Genomic DNA, 26,575 nt, shown 5'->3' on the forward strand with positions numbered 1-26,575 from the left:
GCCTTAACCAGTGAAAAACACTCAAACAGGTCTTAAAAAGAAAGCTTTATATAAAAAGAAAGAAAAAGGATATAAAATGGTCTCTGTATTAAGGTGACAATATACAGGGTCAATTGCTTAAAGGAAAAAAAATAAATAAACAGCCTTATCCAAAAAGAATACAATTTAACACATTCCAGCAACTACACACATGTAAATACAAAAAAACAATATAAACCTATTGTCTTACTATCCTTGTACTTACAACTTGGAAACAGAAGATTAGAAAGCCTGGAGATAGAAAAATCACTCTCAGAGTCGAGAGGGCACAGACCCCCGACAAAGAACAAAGAACTCACACCCAAAACTTCCCTCCACCCAGATTTGAAAAAGTCTTGTTTCCTGATTGGTCCTCTGGTCAGGTGTTTGGTTCCCTGTGTTAACCCTTTACAGGTAAAAGAACATTAACCCTTAGCTATCTGTTTATGACAAACCCCTTCCCACCACCACCACCACCATTTCAGAATGTTGGTACTAGAGATTGAAAAACAGCACCAGGAGTAATTCAGTAGCCCTAGCGAACAGATCCTCAGCTGGTATAAATCAGCTTAGTCCCAGCTGCTTGGGTGACCAAAGTGTGGTCCATGGATTAAATGCAGAAGGTGTTGGAGACAGTTCAGATCAAGATACACGTTGCATTCTGGGTTCTGCAGTGTTCCTAGCGTATCATTGCCACTTATTGTGTTACCTTAAGATGATGAATAAGAGTAATGCAAATTAAGCAGCACTGTTCTGCCATGGACGTCACAGGGCCCAGCATGTTCCATCTTGATCCATTTTCCTAGGGTGGATTCCAGTAATGGGAGTTGAAGACACTTAGCACCTCATAGGACCATATCCCTATGACCTTCTGTTTGAATCAGCAGTAAAATGCATAGGCTTTGAAGCTGTAAACATCTGCATTGTTTTGTATACTCAACAATAAAGGTTACCCACTATCTAGCAAGACGCATGAATGCAAGTTAAAACAAAGTGCAAGAAGTCTGTATTTCAGGTTAGAGATCTCATCACCACCCTTATTGCCCACTGGAGCCAACAGAGCTTGAGAGCACCAGTACCTCGTAGGAATGGGCTCTTAATTATCTCTCACTTGAGTAATGTGTTATGAGGCTCAGCCATCAATGAAGCAACAAAAAAAAGCTTATGACTTAAATTATGGTGTTCAAAGCCTATTAAAATATAATTGCTTGTCTTAAAATAGGTTTAATTAAAATGTACAAGAAAAATGCAATTCACTTACATTTTATACATCATCCCACTATGGACTTTTCATAACAATAGTAATGTTCTGGGCAGCGTGGTGTTCTCCATACTGCCATCAAAAGCAAAGATGAATATAAAACTTTTTCAAAATTTGGCTCAGGTACTATCATTGTTAGATGTTTCGTAATCTATAACTCTGGTCATTGCTGTTTTGCAAGATAATTGCATCAGTGATCTAACTTTTGACAGTATCCAAAGTGTCTGGAAATAGTTTGCTCCAGCACCTTTGTCTTTTAAAGAACATTTGGGGCTTGTTATTTTAAATCCTTGTGCAGACTGATTTATCACTTCAAACATCTGTCAGCTGTGCTTTGTCTTGAAACTGATAGTAATAGTGTTGCTGATTTTTCAAGAGCAGCTGTTAGAGGTTCATTAGTTAGACTCTCAAAGGGTGTAGATAACTGTAATATTTTTCTTTGTTAATGATCTCTTACGTGTTATAATAATACAAATTCTGGAATCCGCTCAAAATTTGCAGTTTCTCTCTGTACTTCTAGCTTGCTAAAACTATTAAGTTTTTTATATTATTAAAATTTTCTCCCATAAAGCAGTTAAAATAAAAAGAGGTGTCATGTTTCAGAGTTAAACAGGCATTCAAAGCAATATTTGCTATTGTGTATTTATGAGCAAGGTGGTGGACCAGCCAGAGTCGGAGCATTCTGATCCAAACTCAAACAGATACCAAGGTTCTAGGGGGCGAAGTCTGGATCCATGTACATTCAGGCCCATTTTCTAATTTAAATTTTGTAAGCTATGCAGAGCATAGCTGACTTCACTAATAACAGAAGATTTATTTCTAGTGGATGCTACTGATTTCCATGAAAGCATCCCCCCACACTCTATAAACTATTCTTAATTATTAGCTTTGCTATTATTCCTAAAATACATTCCCTAAATCTCTTCTAGGGTTGTGTCTATTTAAGTGCTATAGTTACTCTTGCTAGAAGCTCCTGGGGACTGGAACATGTGTGAACTCTGCTGCAGTTAGGAGCATATCGGCACTACTGCTGTTTGAACCAGCAATGCTAACCAACAGATAATTACAGTTTGAAATTAGTATTTTAATGAACTGATCTTAGCAAATGTAAAGTGAAATCTCTCAGGCATTAAAGAAAGAAGCAGGAGAGAAAATTATTAACTATAAAGTTCAGCAGACGGATGGTCAGCAGGTGATAGCTTGGCAAAGAGTGTTAAGTGTTCCCATTTTAATCTGCAATAAGAGAAAGCTAATTTAGGGCCTATCTCTGGGAGGTGCAGAGCAACTTCTGCAAGTGGCGTTGTGACTTCAGGTTGCGATGAGGGCATCTCAGCATCGTGCAGGATTGAGCCATAAAAAAGTGAGTTGAAACTTTTTCTAAAATTCAGCTAAATACGTTTAAGAAGTTGATTTAAAACCCAAGTTTCTTCTGAAGCCACAAGTTCTGCCATCTGAACCATATGGGCCAATACGTGGAAGTCCCATGCAGAACAGGTAGCAAGATCATGGCATTAATCTGTAACAGATACAGCTGTTGACTCAATAAGAATATCTGAAAATCAGCACCTGCTTACATATCTTCCGAAGTTCCAGGCCCGGGTTTTCTTTGCATTAGCTGATGACACAACAGTGTCAACAATCTACAGCAATGGAAGGAAGGGCGCTCCCCAAACTGTGGTAGCCATTAGTGATATCAATTCTTGGAGAGGGAAACGAATTTGAGACTTGAGAGGTAGAGCACCTTGTAATTAGTTCCCTTTTAAAATGTATTTATGGGTAATATTAAGCCTACATGGCTCAGGAATCCTTAACAGGAGAGCCTTCAGGAAAGGCCGGAGTTGTAGGAAGAAATAGTAAAAAGCACAGCTATGGAAGGAATAGGAACCCTCAAACTTCAGGGCCCATGCCAGCCAGCTTCTAACAACTGAGGCTCAAGCGGAAACATTCGTTGGAGGCAGGGCTGGACAGAGGCAATTCTAGGTCGTAGGGCGTACCCCAGCATGGGGCAAATGACCCATCCATTCCCCAAGAGGCAAGCTTAGCAGTGTGAAGTCTTTTGTCCTCAGCAGTAGCAGCAGGGGCCCTCAACACTTTCCTCAACAGTCAAGGTACATCTGATTGGCTGGCCCACAGCAGGTTTCTCCTCCTTGCCACACAGTTCTCTGCTGGAAGGGCCCTCCAGAGTAATGGGTCCTGAAGATAACACCCCGTTGAGTTGCATGGTGCAGTTGATAGAGGCCTGAAGGGACCGTTGTGATGATGTAGTCTGACCTTCTGTAAAATACAGCCATAGAAACAGGGCCGGCTCCAGGGTTTTTGCCGCCCCAAGTGGCGAAAAAAAAAAAAAGCCGTGATCGGCAGCAGCTCCACTGCTCCGCTTTCTTCTTTGGCGGCAATTCGGCAGCAGGTCCTTCCCTCTGAGAGAGACAGGGGCCAGCCACCAAATTGCCGAAGAGCCCGACCTGCCGCCTCTTCCCCTTAGTCGCCCCAAGCACCTGCTTGCTGAGCTGGTGCTTGGAGCCAGCCCTGCATAGAAATCACCAAAATAACTCAGAGAGCAGAACTTTTAGAAAATATTCACTCTTGATTTGAAAATTGTCAGTGATGGAGACTGCAACATGACCCTTGGTAAATTGTTCCAGTGGTTAATTACTTTCCAGATGTACACCTTATTTCCAGTCTAGTTTCAGCTTCCAGCCATTGCATTGTGTTATACCTTTCCCTGCTACAGTGAAAAACCTATTTTTAAACATTTGTTCCCCATGCAGCTACTTATAGAATGTAATCAAGTCACCCCATAACCTTCTCTTGGTTAAACTAAAGAAGTTCACATCTAGGGTTGCAAATATTGGATGGGCATATTCCTGGAGTTTTCTTCGCATGACAATCTTTAATTAAAGATTAATCTTTAATTCCTGGAGACTCAGGGACAATCCTGGAGGGTTGGCAAACCTGTCACTCCTTCTAGAGCTATTGTTCCAGGTTCTCCACAGGCTCAGGCAGATATCCCTGCATCTGTTACACTCATATCATGTTTTCAAGCTTTGTAGTTAGGAGGACTGAAAACTTGCTTAAAAAGTAAGCTTGGGACCAAGAGATGGACCCTTAGACCTGGGCCGATGGTACGTATGCCTTACCTGTCCCTGCCTTTGGGCAAGTTACACCCAGAATTTCCTAATATAGGATTTCTTTCTCTGAAGTAGCTAGTACTGGCATCTGACTAATTGCCAGAGTAGATGGACTGGTGGTCTGATTTAGTATGCCAATTCCTATCCCAAATAGATTTTTAAAATTTTATTTTAAGGAATCATTTCAGTTCATATTTAAATTCTTTTTTTGAAAAATAAGATTTGATTGAACTAAAATTTTTATAATGGCCTCTAATTGCAAGAAACAATATGCAAAAAACAGTGACTAGCTGAACAATAATTTGCATAGCACTTTTTATTCAGAAAGATCACAGAACATTTTATAACAATATAGAAATTGCTTTCCAGCGGTAGAGAAAGTAATTTCCACTGGCACATTTTACAGAGCATAGCAACGCTACACAAAAGTTTAGGACAAGAGTGTGAAGAACTGTTTTCACATTGACAAATGAGTAAAGCAGTACTTTAAATCCAAAGAGATTTATGTTAGATTAAGGAAAATAATAAGAAAGAACAAAAGTAAAGTCTCCTGGAGAACCTACAATATGTTTTCTTTGAGAACAGGTGGGAGCAATTCAGAAAACAAAATGGCTGTTCTCAGCAAACAGGTAGATTAATTCAAAATATAGATCGTACTATACATATTTTGTACACTGCAAGGAATTTATCCAACATTTAAGATAAGAAAAATGTAATTACTAGAGCAGGTTGGGAAATGCAAAGCATTTTTCACAAATTCTGAAAGAAAATAATTTTTGTTTAATTTTTTCCCAGAAATTTTTTTTAAGAAAAAAGTTTTTGTGAAAACTCATTTTTTCACCAAAAACTAGACAATTTTAAACAAAGTTAGCATTTTCTGCAAAAAATGTCCATTTAGCAAAAAAAATCCATTTTTAGTTGAAAAAAGGTTTGTTGGAAAAATGTTGGTCATCTATAATAATTATAGGGATCTAGATAGCACATTAGAGGTAATAAAAGATGCCATTAAATCTTTAATGACCCCTGACACTAGGATCTTTGGTTTTCATCACATCTAAAGGCAGTACCTCCAACAGCAGCATCCCTTATGCAACACTGATTCACTAATGACCCATAAGAGGAAAGAGGAAAGAATGCTCTGTACTGAATAACTAACCCAGCTTCCTAAGACACATTACACATTGCATTTCCTTTGAGGTCTTTCATCCAAGCACTGAACAGGCCCAAATCTGCTTAGTTTAGAACAGGGGTTCTCAAACTGGAGGTTGGGACCCCTCAGGGAGTTGTGAGGTTATTACCTGGGGGGTCGCGAGCTGTCAGCCTCTACCCCAAACCCTGCTTTGCATCCAGCATTTATAATGGTGTTTAATATATACAAAAAGGTTTTTAATTTATATGGGGAGGGTCCACTCAGAGGTATGCTATGTGAAAGGGGTCACCAGTACAAAAGTTTGAGAACCACTGGTTTAGAAGATATAGTGAGCTCACAGCCTAAATCGGAATATCTGCAAACATGGAGCCAGTATGTTTCTAGTATGATTTTTTTTATCATTTTTTTTGTTAGAAAGTTGTTTTGTGCTTTCATCAAAAGTTTTCTGTTTGATTCCTTAACCTTTACCTATATATTTCTTCTCTCAGAGCTTTGCATGAAAAAAAATGGCAAAGTGTCTCTTTCAAAGTGGGAATAGAGTTCCCACATTATTGGCACCAACTTAAAGGAAGAATTTGCCATATTCAACACTAGCAGCAAAAACAGTGCTGAGCCCAGAGATTTCCTTTTATATTTCCAATTTATATTTTCTGTGTTAGCTTCTGTGTCAGTCTGGCAACTTTTAAAAGGTACCTGAAAAAGGCTAAAAGTTAAATAAAGCTTCAGGCAAGCTAAGCAAAGTTTGCAATTGTTTTCATACCTTCCTTCAGATGTTTGAGTTCCTATTTGTACTTATCAGTATTAATAGCTTTTCAGACAGTGATGTATTATGTCAGGAAATATTAATATCCACAATTAATATACTGATATATAGTTTGAGTCTGTCATTCCTCATTCCCTTTCTGTCACTTTCCTATTATACTGCTCTGACAATTCCCTAAAGATTCAGAAGAGATATGGCTTTGGAGGAACTCATACCACTAATCATTGATAGCAATATGTTGTGCTGCATAGATTGTTTTCAATTTTGTCAGCAGGGATGATGCTGTGGCGTGTCTTCTCTACAGGGAGGGAAGTTCTTCGTAAGATTCATTTACAAGCAGAAAATTTAATGGGCTGCAAAGTTCGATCATTAGGGGTTTTTTCTGCTGAAGCAGCTTGTCATTTTAGTTTTAACTACAGGAGACAGGACAGAATTGTTAAAGCAATCCAATTATATAATCTATTGAACAGGGGATTTCTGGCCACCTTTCATTAGTGCAGCAAAGTTGCAATAGCTTTAGATACTTTAAAACTCCCCAGCTGCAAAGCAATTTGCAAATCCCAAATATAGTAAAGGGCTGATTTTTAGAGGCAGAGCCGACTCTAGGTTCTTTGCTGCCCAAGCAAAAAAAAAAAAATAAAAAAATCCAAGCGCAACTGCCAAAGCGAGAGGAAAAAAAAAAGGTGGCCAGAATGCCACCCCTGAAATTGTGCCGCCTCAGGCATGTGCTTGGTTTGCTGGTGCCTTGAGCCGATCCTGTTTAGAGGTGCTATGCACCCACAGCTTTCACACGAAATTTTGGATGCTCTGCGCTTCTCAATAATCAGGCCCTGTATTGCAATGTTCTGCTTTTGAATGGGTATCTTTACTGAAATAGGCATTATCCTAAAAAAGAGTAAATATATTTTTAATATCTTTTAAAATGAGACTACTGATCAAGAAAATGAAAACCAAATTAGTGACTACTATTGGTTTTTAACTGGGCAAGAGCAGTAACGCAAAGATTCCATACCTCTAAATGGAAGTAGGAGGGCTGGCTAGCTGTTATTTACAATTTCAGAGGGTGAATTGCAAAACTGTTTCAGTTTAGGAATGGGTCTTTAATGCTCTTGCTAACCAGACTATGAAGTGAAGGGCATTCCAAGGTATGTGTTTTAACCTCTCTTTTTAACTCTCACCTCCCATACCTTGTTCTGATTAGCATGGTTGAACTGTGGCTGCAATGTGTGTGTGATCTCTTCATTTACATTGAGGAATAATTAATTCAAAGTTTTGGACAAACTCAGATTGCTCTGTTACCCTCCCTATTTACTTTGATTATTACTGTTATCCTCTGTATTAGCCATAATTCTTCTCTCTTTAGTCTAGTTCTAGCAAATGTAGGCCTAATCCTGACATTACAGATTCTGGTTTTGATCCCCATTTTAATCCTAAAATACAACTCCTCCCACGTTCAAAACACAGGTGTTTTGCATTTTACAGTGAAAATCTTCCCTCACTACGAATGGCAAGGTGCTGGGAAACAGTGTGTCAGGAAATAAGTGGTTGTGGCTCATATTTTTATGGTTAGAACTGGGACAGGTATTGCTAAGTACATAATAGCTTTGCCATAGCGAATGAGAAGTACATCTGAATTTTTTCTTTGTAAAATGTGCTTTAAATAGGAGAGCCTGAAACAGAGAAATATGCAGTTACAAAGACTGATAAAGCGAGCACAAAATTGCTGAAAGTGAGATGCAGTGAAAGAGCGTGGCCACTGAAACCTCTGTCCCTGTCCTGGCCACAGAACCAAACCTTATTCAACATTCAGAGTGCTTTGATAAGTGACCTCTTCCCTTCTCAGTCAACACAACACTTTGCAGCCTCCCTGGGTAGAATCCTAAGTCAAAGCTCAGGAGCTCCAGTTAGCCCTCCCCTCAGTTTCTCATCTTTGCCAGCCCACCTGGTTTGGTAACTCTTTTCTCATTTGCTTCTCAGGTAATGGCTGTGCTCTGTGACCACTTCACAGCATGAATAGGGGGAGAAAATGCTGCCTAAACACTGGCGTCCACCCTGCCCAAGTCAAGTGTAGGAGGTAGAAAGATAAATGAATGCCAAGTTGCCATGTGTTCAATGCTGTTTCAACCCGAGTTAAGAACACACTTGTTTTTACAGTGTGATACCCTGTGTGTACTGCACTCCACTTTCCACAGGTTCTCCAGGCACAGCAGGGAGCTGGGTCTTCAGAACGTACGCACTGAAGAATAAAGCACAAGGGGAAAACTGGGACTCCTGAAAGGGAAGGAGAAAGAGAGTATGGAGATACCTCTCTCTATTAGTAAGTTTAAAAAAAAATAGTACCCCCAGAAAGTGTCCAGAGGTTGGGGAAAGTTGTATAGGCTGAGGGTCCCTGAACTTTCTCTCTGGTGAAGAGGTGTTTGGTAAATGGTTGAAGCTCTGGCAAATTTACATCCATGTTTATTTCATGCCTGTCTACTAATTTAGTACTCAAAGAATTCAAATAAGAGAGGTGGGAGAGATCATCCATTTGAGAGTTTATGCTGACTGCCCCTTACGTTGCAAAACTGTCTCATTTTAGTTATTCTAATAGGTTCTCCCCAACTGAAATCACATTCATAGACCTCTTGTATTTTCCTGAAGCTTCCTCTTTTTTCTTAAGTATGGGAGCTACGTGATGTTTACATGCCCCATTGACCTTTCAGAAATAATTTTCAGTAATCATTTGACATAATTGTCATTAAATAATCTGCATCTGTTTCACACAAAATGGACCAAGGGACGGAAACACAGGGAGCAATCCTGGCAAAAGGGTAAGTGCCTTTTGCAAGTCATTGCACACACTCAACTTCCATTGACTTCAGCTAAAGTGGTTTAGATCATGTTTGCCAGTGGTATATTATGCCATTATACTCTAGCTAATCAGGTCCTTGTGGAAAACATAACTTTTTAATCACAGTAATAGTTGTTTTTTCCACCAATGTTAGGAAAACAGCCCTTTATCAGTATCTTCTAGAGCACATGCATAAAAAATACTGCTTAATTCTCTGAATATATCTTGCTAAATTGTCCTCTCTTTCATTACATTGGAAAATGTTTATATTGTCTCATTTTACGCGCGGGTTCCATTCCGCGGTTAGCGCATAAAACGAAAACCGCGTATAGTCAAAATTACATTGAGTTGAATGGCGGCTGGAATCGCCCGCACCACAGAAACAGTATTTAAATTGTTATTTTTCTCTTTTTCTTTGTTTTTGCCAACCATGTAAAGCTGAAATTGCGCATGTTAAATGCGCGTAAGATGCGACAGACCTGTATAGCCATATAAAACATTTTAGCTTTACATTTTTATTTTTAATACATCCTCATCACCCGTTTTTTTCTATTATGTTTCACAGTGTGCACACAGAGTGGTTACATAAAAACAACTATTCTTACTGGAAGGCTATAGTGTAACGCTACTTGATTGCTTAGAATCCAGAGTAACACACAACAACCCCAAATCAGAGAGAAACAAAACAGGCTGCTCCGTAAACAGAGAGCCACAACTCAGCCTCCATGCCTTATTCTAGGCTGGCTGCCTGCTGACTGACTGCTGGTAGTCCCAGATTACATGCTTTCCTACAGAGGCACCTATCTACAAGCAGGACAGGAAAGCCTATAAGAATTCAAAGTGATAGATCATAACTTTAACACAGTTTTCATGTCTGGGAATCAAAGTTGGTCAAAAATCAAAATGTCCATCACTTGTCCAGCCAGGGAGCCTATCTTATAAAGGAGAACAAAGGCATAAGGCACCTGAACTGCACTCCCATGAAGCCCTGGATAGCTCAGACAGATCCAGTTCAATGATGAACCAAGCCAAAATACAGTGTTTTATTCTGTTCAACAAACCAAAATGTTCTGATTCAGATTGAAATTATATTTCATTTAGTTTTTCCCAATGGAAAATGGAATTTTCAGCAAAATCAAAGTTTTCCTTAGGGGAATTTTGATTTTATGGAAGCTGCATTGTCCACCAGAAACATTTAGCTAGAAAATTCTTCATCAACTGTATTGGTAACTACTCATTTAATCAATGTAAATGCTAGGCATTCAAATTTCCTCATCTTTGTAATCCAACAATCTCATATCTGCCTACCGAAAGAGGATGCATTTATCTGTCAGTTACCCAATTGATGGGTCAGATTTGGCAAAGTCCTGAGTCTCTCCTTAAGTAGCATCTTCTTTTAACTAGACTACATGGAAGAGCCATTAGTGATTTCACTCAGTCACTAGACATGTTTAACAGTTTAGGCCTTGATTCAGCAATGCACTCAAATACCCATTCATGTGCTTTGCAGGTTGGGATGGACTTAAGCATGTGCTTAAGTGCTTTGCTGAATCGGAGCCTTCATTCCCAGCCAGTAATGCCCCTGAGAGTGAATTAAATGGTCTTTATCATGATGAAAGCACATGGGTGCACAACAAATTTTGAAAAACGTATCTGTGACTAGTTAGCCTCAAATATGGCTCTTTTGTATAGTCTGGTTAAAAGAAGAGGATCCTTAATTCCTAAATTCCTTACAGCATTCCTGGCAGCAATCACATCTGCTACCATAAAACCCATCACAGCCTCTGCCTTTGGGAGAAACACATTTAATTATCAGTAAAGTTCAAGCTCAGCTTGTTATAATGAATTATTAGAATCTGTCATCATTTTCCTACCAAAAAGGCTGTAATGGAATACAATTTTATATTTTTCCATTTAATTGATGAAGGTCTGAGTTTTTATTAATCTCGCTGAGCTCAAGTGTAAAATGCTGAAAAAGCGAATATGATATCTTTGTATCTAGCTAATGTGTGTGCTTTGCAAAATTGATAAGCCCTGTCAAGGCATAAATTATTTAAAATTTGATAAATGTGTTGAAATCACTGAATGTTCAAACGGATAAAGCAGAGCAATTTCTCTCCCTCTCCCCTTTTTTCAAGCTCAGGTGTTTGTTCCACCAGTTCAGTGATTTTGCATTGTTATTGCAATAAACAGTATAAAAGACTGCAGACCTACTGAAATTATCCTGAAGAAGCCAGAGAAGTACCAAGTTATAGTGTGGACATGAATATCTATTTTTCAAAATAAAATCATGGTACTGGTACAGCATTCGGAGGCCTGGTCTACACCGGAACATTCATTCAACTTAACTGTGTCGCTCAGGGGTGTGTGAAAAAGCCTGAGCAACATAGTTAAGCAGAACTAAGTGCTCCTTTAGACAGCACTAGGTTTATGGATGAATTCTTCCAGTGACCTAGCTACTGCCTCTCGGAGAGAACCCCTTTCCTAAGGCTATGTCTACACTAGCACTTTTATCAGCAAAACTTGTTGGTCAGGTAAAACAAAAGTCTCACCGACAAAAGCTCCAGTGTGAACAGCGCTATGTCGACAGGAGACTATCTCCCACCAGCACAGCTACTGCTACTCGTTGGGAGTGGCTTAATTATGCCAGTGGGAGAGAACTCTTCTGCTGGCAAAGAGCGGCTACCCAGGAGACCTTACCGCAGCACAGCTGCAGTCTTACAGCTGTACTGCCATAAGGTCTGTAGTATTGACATAGCCTAAGTAGTGCCTACACTGAAGCTACAGAGGTGCAGCTACAGTGGTGTTGCTGTAGCATTTCAAATTTAGACAAGTCCTGAGTGAGTTAGGAGCTATCTCCAGACTCTAGCTTCTTAGTGGAGCTCTGATAAGAGTGTATTCAGGTAACAAGAAGAGGTTGACAACTATCTGGGCCTTCTTAGCACCCTCTCCCCCCCCCCCCCCCCGCCAGCTCACTGATGTGCCAAAAAGATTACAGCAGCAGCACTGGTGGGTGGAATAATAGTTCAGAACCATTTTCTTCCTATAACTATTTCTCCCTCACCACCACCGCCCCCAACTTACTTGCACTAAATTCTGAGAGACCTGAAATGATCCCTGGCAGGGATGAAGTTGGTGCCTCTCTCACTGATCAGCTGTAAAAACTATGTCCCATGATTGACTGATAACTTGGAGTAAAACCCCGGAAACATCAGGACAATTCGACCCTTACAAGGATACAGTTCTTATCTTCTGTTTATTTAATATGACATTTTAAAATGTTGCCCACATCAAAAGCTCTGCTGGTTGGGAGCATGTACAAAACAAATGAAGTAAAAATATAAATAGGACTAGTGTCCAAAATATGGAATCCGCTTAAAACTCACCCAGACTAGGGCATTCTTCAGTATAGCCTTCTTTCTCAAGCCTTGGCTACACTTGAGAGTTACAGTGCTGGTGGTGGCTTTACAGCGCTGTAACTCACTCCCCGTCCACACTGGCAAGGCACATACAGCGCTGTATCTCCCTGGCTACAGCGCTGGTTGTACTCCACCTCCACGAGAGGAATAAAGAGAATAGCGCTGCTGCTGCAGTGCTGGGGCACCAGTGTAAACAGGGAATAATCTTACTACGCTGTAACTGACCTCCGGAAGCTTCCCATACTGCTTTTAAGTGGAGATAACTCTCTTTGTTTTGTTGTGATGCCCTGTTTGTTTTGTTGTGAGCTCGGGGCTCCCGGACCTGCTTTTCAAAAAAACAAACACAGCTCCTGTTTGCTGTGAATGAGCTCCCTTTGGAACGCCCACAGCTAGTGTTTGCTCGAAGAGAGGGGAAGGAAGGGGCTTGAGGAGAGAAGCAGCACGGCATGGCGGGGTGAGGGGAAGGGTCTGTTTCAGGGAGGCTGCTTATCTGGTCTTAGAGTTAAAAAAAAAAAGAGGGCTATTTGCTTTCAGTGAACGGGTCCGAACTTGCAAGGCAGCTGGGCTGACAGAGTGTCGGCTCCAAAAATCCATTCACTCTCTCTCCCACACTCCCTGTCACACTCCACCCCACCCCTCTTTTTTGAAAAGCACGTTGCAGCCACTTGAACGCTGGAATAGCTGTCCATAATGCACTTCTCCCAATGCTGCTGCAAATGTGGCCATGACCGTGCGCTGGTAGCTGTCAGTGTGGCCAGACTGCAGCGCTTTCCCTACTCAGCTGTACAAAGACAGGTTTAACTCCCAGCGCTGTACAGCTGCAAGTGTAGCCATACCCTCAGAAAAAGCCTGGGAAGAAGAAAACCATGAGGAAGGGATGGACTTCATGGGGAGCTGCATAAGTGAGACGAGGCATGAAATCCTGCCTCCACTGAACTCAGTGACAAAAATCTCATTGACTTCAGTTGGGCCAGAATTTTACCCCATTTCTCTAATCAAGTCAACTTGATTTATGGTGTATATGTGCCTTCATGGGGAGAAAATAGCAGGTATGAAAGGGCTCTTCAATCTCATGTAAAAAGGCATTGCAGAAAGCAATGACTAGAAATAAGTCACATGTGGAACAAACTACCAAGGGAAGTAGTGGAGTCTCCATCTCTTGATACCTTCAGATCAAGACAAGGTATTTTTCTGGAGGATATGCTGTAGTCAAACAAGCATTATGGGCTCAAGACAGATAACAGTGAATTCTATGATGTGTCAAACTAGAATGATCTAATGGTCCTTTCCGGCCTCAAAATCTAGGACTGTGGCTTTAAGGGAATGAGCAAAAGCAGGGGCAACAAGCGGGACCCACTGCAGAAGGCAAACAAATTAAAAGACACAAATTCTTCCACTTTACTAAACAAGAGTTTTCAGCGATTCAAACAACAATGGTCTTCACAACAGGGAAGGCTACACAGTAAAATGAAGAGATGCTGAGGAAGTCGGTTTTCCAACATGTGCTGCATTCTTTTAATACCAATTTTTTTATTTCCTGAAAATTGCTAACCAAAGTGAATAAACAACTTAACAAAAGGCACTGGGCTGTGCTCACTAATAACAAAAAGCTGTCATCAAATAAGGAGCCTTTGAAATGTAGAGAGGAAAATGAATCCTTGGAGAGTTCTGTTCTCCTTTGCTGTAAAACCTTTTGACTTAAAAATAAAAGAATCTGCACAAATAAAATAAAGTTATAGATAGAAATATGAATAATGTCTGTGCTTTTCTAACAATCTCACCATATTCCTCTCCCAGGTTCCTGTGGTGTATGAACTGTGCATTGCCCTGGCAAGTCCAAAGTCAAGTCATTCTTTGTTAGAAACATTTTTAAACTAAACGTTTTCAAAACATAAAGCATTTCCCTGTAAGAGCTTGTGTAGCCTCCTTTCAAGCAACTGATTCACCTCAACTTTTGCAGCTGCGGAGCCTTATTCTCTCAATAGAATTAGTGTAGCAAGATAACAATAGGAATGGAGGTGGAGTCAGATATTAAAGTTTACGGTTTTATTGACCACTTCCAGCCATGTTTATTTCTTCCTCGTCCCCGTGAGTAAAATATTCCTTGCACCAGAATATTAATTCCCATATCTTAATAATTTGTATAACTGGATGTTTGGATATTGTGCAGAAATAGACAGAAAATTGTCAGATGCAGTCAGATGTCACCTTTGTTACAGGAACATGTCAGATTATCCTTTGGGACTACAACCATGGGGGGTTTATATACGCATGCTCTGATGTAATGTGATGTGATCTGATGCCATTGGTTTTACAGAGTACAATGTTGTGATCCCAGCACCTTGATTAATGATAGCTCACCCTCTAAAGCCCCACTGACGCCATAAATAAGAGCTGTGTTTTTGTTAGTAGTTTGTGACACTCATTTGACCCTGTTGCAGCACAAACAGCCGAGCTGTGTCCATACAGTTACATTTTTCACATCATAACCATGCAGTTTGTGTATCCACACCCACCATGCTGTAGCAGTGAATTCTGGGACAATGTGGTCAGCAGCCCCGTAGTGTCTCCTTGTGAGATAGAGCACCTTAATGACATGTACAGAGCATCACCAGCAGCATGTTAGGCAACTCTTCTAGGATTTCTTACTGCAAAGAGAACTGGGAGAAGAAAAGTCTGGTCAAACAGATGACACAGGCACAGTTAGAGACTCCAATATAAGGTGCAAAAAAAAAAAAGTGTGCTGAACTAGGTAGAGAAGGACAATTGTGTGCAAGCCTACACCCCTGGCAAAAGGCAAAACACTATGAGCTGCCATGTTACTTTCACAAGTTGAGTGTAGACACACAACATATTAACAGCCAACTTCATCAATTTCTGTTCTATGCTGTGTTTCTTAGTTTTCTCCATTGCTTCCACCAGTGCAGCTGCCATTAATGTTGGCAAGAGTAGAGGCACAAATGCAGACTGGGCACCAGCATTTTAACCTTGCTCAGAACAGGGCCAGAGAAGAGTTTCTGGGAGTCTTCCTGTTTCCAGGCAGGCAGGCAACATGGTTTTAACAGCATCCATCGTGGTATTTCAACATTGCTACTCCTGGACCCCAGTTGGAATCTGTAAGTGCAGCAAAATAGCTTCCTTTTTTCATTTTTCAGAAAAGGTTCATGGCAGGGTTTGGACTGAGAGGTGGGTGACAGTGTGGATCCATTCTTGTTTCATCCAAGCGATAAGGCATTACTGTAACAAGGCAGCTAGTAGTTATTTTCTTAGCAGTGGTTATGGCAAGCTGTGCTGGGAAAGTGGTATTCCCAAAACCATCCTGCTGCTCTTTAACTTATGAGTAAGGTTGCATGTGGCTAAAGAGCCATACATAATGTGCCATTTCTTCACCCAGGCCCTTTCATCATATTGACAGTTTTCCATAGCGTCATTACAGCAGTGCTTTTAGTGCTGTTATAGATAAGCATCTGTCAGTGTTTCCATTAGAATCCCCTATATTTATGAGTTGATAACTCAGCCGTAAAAAAATTAGTCCAGAGGCAGAAACTTGACATACAAGGTCTCTGCCTAGGAGTGATCTTTATTGTTGTTTTTCCCTTTCCTAATTGGAGTCTTAATGAAGACTGCTTATTCATTTTTAAGTGGAGATGGGGGCTGGTTGGTAAATTTGGATCCAGATTTCAAAGCTGGCAAGTTTTGGGCTAGTATGTTGTATAGAGAGGGAGTCAGCTGTAGATTTAAATGTAGATGCAGACTCATTCTGAACCCCCTTCAGCATTCGACTGAAGGTTTTGGTTCAGGTCCATCTCAATTTTTACATTATAAAGAGACTATAACGTAACTATATACATTCAGAAGTTGTTTTAGAGTCTTATTGCTAGAAAACATATGAGTGTTTGTAAAGAGAACATAAAAGACTAAGGCCTTTTAGTTTTTTGTGTTTTGCAAGGTGAGAAGATGGGAGAAGTGAAACACTGAGAACGATAGCTTTCATTATACATTCAAGAAAGTGGATCCTGAAAAGTGCTAAAGATATGGCATGCCTATACAGTATCACTGTAGAACAACATTTTTGTCTAGTATAATTTATGCTGAGGCCTGCCCCAGAATTGTACAAAAATAACACACATTTCTATATGATGAAGTGTCATCTAAGATATTCTGAAGGAGCACACACGCTTACAGTATTTCATCAATGAGATTCAAATTTTTGTGAATTTTCTGAGTTTTACACCTCTACTTCTTATACAATGAATGAGAGAGATGAATCTCAGAATAGGATTCGCAAAAGCCAGCACGCTAGCTTCTCACCTAACCTAGCCAGTAGAAGGTGCCAAACTAAGGGGTGTGTCCTAAACCCTTCCCCTCCAGGGAACTTGGTATCTAAATCCAGGATAAAGGGAGGTGCCGTCCTCTGCTTGGTATTCTCAGCTGCAAAACCCCTCTTGGAGGTAGACACCTATGCCATTTTTGCAGGCAGCAGCAGTGTGCAGGACCTCATAACTTTTATCCCAATGGTTACAGTATTCACCTGGGATGTGGCAGACTCCCCATTCATTTCTCCCTCTCCATGTGAAAGGAAGAAGGGATTTGAACAGGGACCTACCAGCCCTCAGATGAGAGTCCTAGTCCCTTGGGCTCTGGAATAGTCTCACATACAGCTCCACCAGGGCTTGTCTATACGTGGGATAATGCGCTATCTGAGGGAATGTGAATTCTGAAGCACACTAATGTACTATGCACAGATTGGCCTATGTAGACCTTGCTGGTGTCCACTAATGCTTTCCTTGTGCACTTTAATGTAATACTATTTCAAACAGCACTACATTGACGCACACCAATAGGGTCTACACAGACCAATTTATGCCTAACACATGAATCTGCTTTAGAAATCATATCCCACCCCTCCATAGACACATGTAGAAAAGCCGTCAATCTTTCCTGTTGAAGCCTTGGCACTGTGGATAACTAATGAAAGAGTCATTGGGCCAGAGAGAACACAAGCACATGTGCAAGCATGCATGAGAATGGCTGTATAGCCTGATTGCTAGAGCTCACACCTGGGAGACCTAGAATCCAGTCCCCCTGCTCCAATAAAATTATTTATGCATAGTGGAAGAGCTTCAACAGGAGAGACTGAAGGAGCCCCACATCTACATACACTATCGTCTATATCCTGTGACTCGGGCACTGAAAGGAACAGCCATACTGGGTCAGACCAAAGGTCCATCTAGCCCAGTATCCTGTCTTCCGACAGTGGCCAATGCCAGGTGCCCCAGAGGTAATGAACAGAACAGGTAATCATAGACTCATAGGTCAGAAGGGACCAATATGATCATCTAGTCTGACCTCCTGCACAAGGCAGGCCACAGAACCCTACCCATCCACTTTTATAACAACCCCTAACCCAGGACTGAGTTATTGAAATCCTCAAAATTGGTTTGAAGACCTCAAGCTGCAGAGATTCCACCAGCAAGCGACCCATGCCCCACGCTGCAGGGGAAGGCGAAAAACCTCCAGGGCCCCTGCCAATCTGCCCTGGAGGAAAATTCCTTCCCGACCCCAAATATGGCGATCAACTAAACCCTGAGAATGTGGGCAAGACTCACCAGCCAGCACCCAAGAAGGAATTCTCTGCAGTAACTCAGTTCCCATCCCATCCAACATCTCCCCGCAGACCATTGAGCAGACCTATCTGGTGATAATCCAAGATCAATTGCCCAAATTAACTATGCTATCATAACATCCCCTCCATATACTTATCAAGCTTAGTCTTAAAGCCAGATAAGTCTTTTGCCCCCACTACTTCCCTCGGAAGGCTGTTCCAGAACTTCACTCCCCTAATGGTTAGAAACCTTCGTCTAATTTCAAGTCTAAACTTCCTAATATCCAGTTTGTACCCATTCGTCCTCGTGCCTACATTAGTACTAAACTTAAATAATTCCTCTCCCTCCCTAACGTTAACCCCCCTGATATATTTATATAGAGCAAGCATATCCCCCCTCAGCCTTCTTTTGGCCAGGCTAAACAAGCCAAGCTCTTTGAGTCTCCTTTCATAAGGCAGGTTTTCCATTCCTCAGATCATCCTAGTAGCCCGTCTCTGGACCTGTTCCAGTTTGAATTCATCCTTCTTGAACATGGGACACCAGAACTGCACACAATATTCCAGATGGGGTCTCACCAGCGCCTTATATAACGGCACTAACACCTCCTTATCCTTGCTGGAAATACCTCGCCTGATGCATCCTAAAATCGCATTTGCTTTTTTAACAGCCGTATCACATTGGCGGCTCATAGTCATCCTGCTAACAACCAATACCCCAAGGTTCTTCTCCTCCTCTGTCGCATCCAACTGATGTGTCCCCAGCGTATATCTAAAATTCTTATTATTAATCCCTAAGTGCATGACCTTGCACTTTTCACTATTGTATTTCATCCTATTACTATTACTCCAGTTTACAAGGTGGTCCAGATCTTCCTGAATAGTATCCCTGTCCTTCTCCGTGTTAGCAATACCCCTCAGCTTTGTGTCATCCGCAAACTTTATTAGCACATTTCCGCTCTTTGTGCCAAGGTCAGTAATAAAAAGGTTAAATAAGATCGGTCCCAAAACCGATCCTTGAGGGACTCCACTAGTGACCTCCTTCCAGCCTGACAGTTCACCCTTCAATATGACCCGCTGGAGTCTCCCCTTTAACCAGTTCCTTATCCACCCTACAACTTTCATATTCATTCCCATCTTTTCCAATTTAACTAACAGTTCCCCATGTGCAACCATGTCAAACGCCTTACTGAAATCTAGGTAAATTATATCTATCGCATTTCCTTTATCTAAGTAATCCGTCACCTTCTCAAAGAAGGAGATCAGATTGGTTTGGCACGATCTACCTTTAGTAAATCCATGTTGCAATTCGTCCCAATTACCATTGACCTCTATGTCCTTAACTACTTTATCCCTTAAAATTTTTTCCAAGACCTTACATACTACAGACGTCAAGCTAACAGGCCTATAATTACCCGGATCACTTTTATTCCCTTTCTTAAAAATAGGAACTACGTTAGCAATCCTCCAGTCGTACGGCACAACCCCCGAGTTTATCGATTGCTTAAAAATTCTCGCTAACGGGCTCGCAATTTCACGCGCCAGTTCCTTTAATATCCTCGGATGGAGATTGTCCGGGCCCTCCGATTTTGTCCCATTAAGCTGTTCAAGTTTGGCCTCTACCTCAGTTGCGGTAATATCCACTTCCATATCCACATTCCCGTTTATCATCCCTCCATCATCGCTAAACTCCTCACTAGTCTTATTAAAAACTGAGGCAAAGTACTTATTTAGATATTGGGCCATGCCTAGGTTATCCTTAGCCTCCATTCCATCCTCAGTGTATAGCGGCCCCGCTTCTTCTTTCTTTGTTTTCTTCTTTTTATGTGGCTGTAGAACCTTTTACTATTGGTTTTGATTCCCTTTGCAAGGTCCAGTTCAATGCGGCTTTTAGCCTTCCTCACTTTATCCCTACATGTTCTGACCTCACCAAGGTAGCTTCCCTTGCTAATCCTGCCTTTCTTCCACTCCCTGTAAGCTTTCTGCTTTTTTCTAATCCCCTCTCTGAATTGCTTGCTCATCCAGCTTCTGGCATCCTGTTGCCCATTCCCAGCTTCTGGCAACACCGAGGCTAGGGACACCATCCCTGCTGATCCTGGCTAATAGCCATTGATGGACCTATCCTCCATGAACTTATCTAGTTCTTTTTTGAACCCTAACTCTGAGAGGTGTCAGATCCCTGCTGAAATCCCTTCTCCCCCTCAAGTGGAGTGGGGCACATGAACTGGGGTTCTCATAGACTCATAGACTCATAGGTCAGAAGGGACCAATCTGATCATCTAGTCTGACCTCCTGCACAAGGCAGGCCACAGAACCCCACCCATCCAATTTTATAACAACCCCTATCCCAGGACCGAGTTATTGAAATCCTCAAAAATGGTTTGAAGACCTCAAGCTGCAGGGAGACCACCAGCAAGCGACCCGTGCCCCACGCTGCAGGGGAAGGCGAAAAACCTCCAGGGCACCTGCCAATCCGCCCTGGAGGAAAATTCCTTCCCGACCCCAAATATGGCGATCAGCTAAACCCTGAGCATGTGGGCAAGAGTCACCAGCCAGCACCCAAGAAGGAATTCTCCGCAGCAACTCAGTACCCATCGCATCCAACATCTCCCCGCAGACCATTGAGCAGACCTGTCTGGTGGTAATTCAAGATCAATTGCCCAAATTAACGATCCTATCATAACATCCCCTCCATAAGGAATGGAGGCTAGGTTCCCCACATCCTGGGTAAGTACCTAGCCACTGGCCTAACAATTATGGAAGAGGTGGGCCTCTTCCTTCACACCCAGCTGTGTTGTGTGAGCTCGCCTCGATCTGGTAGGCAAGGTTTGAGTACACTTACTGAATTGAGCCCTGCAGGCAACTTAGGTGGAGGAACACCTATCTTCCCCCTGCTTTGTGCATCACTTTATGGTGTAGGCATCCAGATGCTTACAGGGAGGCAGCAATATACATGTGAAGAGGCAGAAATATAGGTGCCTAGAGAATGTTTACAACAAAAATTTAGGTGCCAAGTGAGTGAGGTCAGTAGCAGGAGAGTGTGGATTTTGTGAATCACTTGGCCTCATTCTGGGATTTAGGTAGCTAAAATGGCAGTTAGATACCCATGTCTTTTTGTGAGTCTAGTGCTAACTGTATGTGATGTTTGTGGTCAGACGTTGGCTGAGTGTGTGTTCTCTCTGCGTGCTTTAATGACTCAGGCCAGATAGCCTGTACAGCAGGCTCCAATCGAACTGCCCAATAACCACAGACTCAGTTCATAGTGAAGGAACTTGGTCAGGTTTATTGTCGACGAAGCACGGTATTGGTGCCTTATACTTGCTACTAGGGATTCAAATACCATTTAAAAAATTAACCATTTAAATGCTTAAAATATTTCATTTGAATGGTTAACCAATTAAGCAGCTGGGGCTGATCCAGCCGGCCCAGGGTTAATGGTAGAGCATTAGTCTTACCAGTTAACTGGTTAACGTTTTACATCCCTACTTGCTACAAGTACACTCAATGCATGTATGCCCATGACAATGGATGCAACTCATTTAGTGGCAGGACTTTCCACTATCCCTCGGCTAGTCAAAGACACTCCCTCTGACACTCCATTTTATACATCAATACAAACAAGTTGCATACTGCCCCTCTGACATAGCCGGTTATCACCCATCACCTTGTACATCTCTATCCATTACACTGACCTTATCTTTAGGATGGGTCAGTGTGTTCGTGTTAGCTTTAGGAAATGTGTTGAGATCAAGGTGTTCTGGTACCATCCTTCTGGAATGTGTTTGCATGAGTGCTATGTGTCTAGCACCTCTTAGGAATATGTGTTTTTGCAATATCAGCCCTGTTCTTGCCAGATTCTGTGAGCAGGGCCTGCCTCTAGCTCGCAGCCTGATTTTGCTTTATATCAGCAAAGTTTTGACCACTGCTTTAGCCCAGGTCTCAGGCCTCATACCAGGCCTCTGATACAAGGGCTTATGTTTCAGGCCCTCTTCCTGCTACAGTGTTTTGCACAAGGTAAGATAGTGGGCCCAGAATCAATATAAAAGGCATTAATAGGTACAGCACAACTAAAAGAAAGAGTTATGTATGGACATTATGAACAGAGTCTTCAGAGAATAGGGTCTGAAAAGGAGGGTGGGGAAGAGATACTAGACAGATTAAGTTGGGAGGGTGTTCCAAGTGAATACAACAGAAAATTCTGCTTTTCCATTTCACTCTAAGACACTAATCGCTTTAGGCTAAGAAATCAGTCTTTTCCCTTTGAGCCCCAGTCCTGGAAATCCTTATTCATAGCAGTAGTATTTAATCATTAGAGTAGTCCTCTGGAATGGGACTACATGTAAAGGCTAGTCATGCAAGTAAGGGCTTGGACCCTTTTATGTACAATTAAATATTAATAACCACCCCATTATCTGCACGTTTTCATTTTCACTTTTTCTCTTTTGAAACAGATATTTTGTGACACTAAACAAACAGTCCATGCCACAGACGTGCTGGATTGGGAAGACAAAGATGTTGCAGAGACATTGGTCAACAACGTTGCCCATTCCAGGATCATCAACCCTTTACGCCTATTTGTTAAGCCATCTCCAGTGTTGAAACATGGCCAGATGTCATACTCAGATAGCATAGAAAACTTTTGGGATTGGTTAGCCAACATCACTGAGGTTCAAGAATCTCTTGCACGGACTAAGCGCAGACCAATAGTAAAAACTGGGAAATTCAAGAAAATGTTTGGGTGGGGCGACTTCCATTCCAACATCAAAACTGTTAAACTAAACCTCCTCATCACAGGGAAAATTGTTGATCATGGCAATGGAACCTTCAGTGTTTATTTCCGACATAACTCAACAGGTCTTGGAAATGTTTCTGTAAGCCTGGTGCCGCCTTCCAAAGTGGTGGAATTTGAATCTTCTCCACAGTCAACACTGGAGACCAAGGAATCCAAGTCCTTCAACTGCCGAATTGAATATGAAAAAACCGATCGGGCTAAGAAAACTGCCTTGTGCAATTTTGACCCTTCAAAGATCTGCTACCAAGAGCAGACACAAAGCCATGTTTCTTGGTTGTGTTCTAAACCATTTAAAGTTATCTGCATTTACATCGCTTTTTACAGTGTAGATTACAAACTGGTGCAAAAGGTCTGCCCTGATTATAATTACCATAGTGAGACACCCTACTTGTCCTCTGGCTGATGTAATTCATATTCTAAGTAACTGTTGAAATACAGGATTGGTCATAAATATGAGTTTCCTTTAATCTTCTGCAGAGGACAGTGCTTCCGTATCAAGTTAAAAATGTCTTTACAAAACTTGTAGATGTTTGTGCTGTTCCATGAATATTCAACCTGTTTATGTAACAATCATTTTCATTTAACACAATTACATTCTGGCTATGTTGTTAATAAGGGAAATATCAGATATTAACAAAATGTGATAAGGAGGAACATGTGCTAAACATTGATCTTGAAAGTTATCTTTACTGAGGTAAGTTTAAAGGGCTGCTTTAGATAGCAGATGCAGTGAGATCTTTTACTTGGTAAATACAGCACCTCGCATCCTGGGGTCACAATCCTGATTGTATTTTGTTAGCACCTACAGTTCCCAAACAACAAACAATAAGAGGAAGACAACTGGTCAGGCCTGCAAGCTCTCCACATGCAAAACTTAATTTCAACAGCTCTTCAACTGATGTCAATAGGAATGTCACACACAGAGGATTTGATGAATTGAGTCCTAATATTTAAATAAAATGTTATTTCTATTAAGGAAATTAAAGAGAATTGAATTCCTACTCTGGGTTTTAGCAGCAACGCATAGTCACTGGAATGGAAGAGCAGTTTCTTCAAACTCTTACCTGTGAAAATGCAGTGATGCAATGATCCTTAGTCTGTTAGACCCACAAAGTGTGCAGGTTTGGTGTACACTTTTCCCTATTGTGGTCACCATTGTTTTGATTTATACATATATACTGGTACTAGCTTTACAGTGGTAATAGAATATAAGCGTACTCTGTAAAACCATGGTCTGTGTTCAGTGAGCCTCAGAATAAATAACAGAGAGTGGTTTCCATTTAAATGAAAGCATTTACCTTAACATCTTGCTATCCAGCACATTCTGATTTATTACCTTCCTGGAAATGGAAAAGTATCACAAGATAAGGCCAATACCCCAATAACACATGCTTTTCTTTTTCATGAAAATTTTCTTTTAAGACAAGAAAACCACAATCCCTGAAAAATGAAAGGTCAACAAAAATCTAGACCTCACGCCTCATAGAAGCTTACAAACCACTGCCACCAGTACAGCACATTTCAACATATGGCCAGATCCTCTGGTGCTATAAATTTATACCACCAGAGGATCTGGCCCTATATGCTGCTTATGTAGGAACTGATACTGTTCCCCTGAAATCAATGGCAAAATTGATTTCAACTGTTTGGGATCAAGCAAAAATGACATTTGTATTTTTTTTGGTTATTGTTTTTACCACCATTGCGGATACCAAGATGTGTGTGTAAAAAGAAGCCAGCTCCTGCTCCTCTTTTCTGATGTCACAGTTTAGTGTCTGATGTCACAGCTCTTTGCCAAGGTTTAAAAAGGGATTGACTGGAAAGGAGAGAGCTGTTTGTTACATACAAACTGATGAGCACTGACAGAAAGGTGACATGCATATAAGAAGTTTTACTAAAGCAGCTGTGCTTCTGGACCAATAAATATATATGTCAAATCAAAAAGGATGCCACTCATTAGATTATTTCTCTATTCTTACTTATTGCAAAGCTTCATACAGAAAAATCCTTTGTTAAAGGAAATGTTTAATTTGTTTTTGTCTTAAAGTTACAAGTTTAGAAATGTGGATTTGTTTATAAAATTCTAAAATTGTCCTGTCACAGCTTATTCCATACAAATGGTCTTTGGGTTTCAGGTGGGTTTTAGTTTGCTTACTGATACCTACATAATGTTCTGTTTTGTGTTCTGTATAGCGTGTCTTAGATTTAGCTGTATATATGCCAGTATTTATTGCTATATTCTATTTGTTCAGTGTTTGGTGCTTTTGTAACTTAGTTGTAAGCCACGATTTTATTGCTATGTAGTTTTACGCAGCTCTATAAACTATTTAAAAAACTACCAAGTATTTATTGTAGAGTATGAGGAAATCATATATGTATATATACTTAAATCTATGTGTACATATACAGAATATATGTGTACATGTATTTCCATGTAAATAAAGAGAGTTTGCTAAATCTGTCACTTGTTTGTGGCATATTTGATTTTAAAAATGTTTTTGTGCTTCTTCCATATTTACTGGCTTTGTGATTCACTTGTATGAAAGTTTTTTTCCTGTGCAATACTGATTCTTATTCCAGATGTACTGTTGTCCATTAGAATTCTGTGTGCTGTAGCACTCAGCAGAATAGAGCATTGTAAGATTCTACAGTGTTTATGTTTATAGGGCACAGATGACTGAGAAAAGAAATTTAAGTTTTGCATGAGAAGCAACATCGTTCTTACCATGCACTGTTTAATAAATGACTTGGCTACTGAATAAAGATTTTTAAAAAAAATAAAATTTAAGGTAAATTTTAAAAGGTGTTTATAAAAAGGGAGCCAAATCCTAAGGTGATAACTCAGGCCACAGTACTGGAATAAGGTCCTCACAGGTAGACCTCCCAAGCATAAATCATTGAAGGATCAGGGGCCTCATTGATTCTTCTTTGAGTGATGGTCCCTATTGTATTCCACTGAGGTTACATGCATGTGCCATGTGCCCAGAGCTGGACCTTTTCAAAGTAGTAATGTCCATCATTCGGTGCATTCACTCTTGCATTGCCTTGTGGTTTAGCCCAAAGCAATAAAGGGCGGGTTGGACCGACCATGTCTTCAGTTCCTTCTCACCACCACATGGTCCACGTCGGAGCTTCTAGTGTCCTCTCGTCCTTGGTGGCGTATTTTCCAAACTATTCAGAAAAAACTGTTATTATTTTCGTACACAAGATTCTTGCTGTTTTTGTAATAGTAATCTTGATTCTAGAAATTTTGTAGGTTTAAGGTCTGGGGACGCCACTTTGGCGATTTCCTGCCAAACAGTCCCCAACACCACCACCACCACCACCACCACCCCGAATGCCCAGCACCCAGGTCTGGGTGCTGTATATAGTCAAAGTTTTCACCCTTTTTTTTTAGTAATTATCTTGTTTCTAGATGTTTTTTGTGCAGTTAAGGACTTGGGATGCCACTTCTGCAGTTTCCCACCAAACAGTCCCCCTCCCTCCAGTACCCAAGTCTGGGTACTGGATTATGTCGAAGAGGCCAGGATTCAAAGTCTGAGCTTCCTGTCCTTGCTTGTTTTTCCTCAGCTATGAGCACCAGTGCTGTCTGTACTGTTTGCGAGAAGCCCA

General features: G+C 41.0%; 2 protein-coding genes across 3 annotated transcripts in view; both read left to right on the top strand.

Moving 5' to 3' along the window:
- NXPH2 (neurexophilin 2) overlaps positions 1 to 25,422 on the top strand; it is a 69,256-nt gene extending 43,834 nt beyond the window's left edge. For both annotated transcript variants that reach the window (XM_050969347.1, XM_050969346.1), the window contains one exon: positions 22,623 to 25,422. In XM_050969347.1, coding sequence (XP_050825304.1) covers positions 22,623 to 23,366 — 744 coding nt within the window. In that variant the 3' untranslated portion in view covers positions 23,367 to 25,422. The remainder of the gene's footprint in view (positions 1 to 22,622) is intronic.
- LOC127058877 (zinc finger and SCAN domain-containing protein 29-like) overlaps positions 1 to 26,575 on the top strand; it is a 394,206-nt gene that overhangs the window by 216,744 nt on the left and 150,887 nt on the right. The gene's annotated exons all lie outside the window — the stretch shown is intronic.

The sequence above is a fragment of the Gopherus flavomarginatus genome, chromosome 10 (genome assembly GCF_025201925.1).
Source record: "Gopherus flavomarginatus isolate rGopFla2 chromosome 10, rGopFla2.mat.asm, whole genome shotgun sequence".
NCBI classification, from domain to species: Eukaryota; Metazoa; Chordata; order Testudines; family Testudinidae; genus Gopherus; species Gopherus flavomarginatus.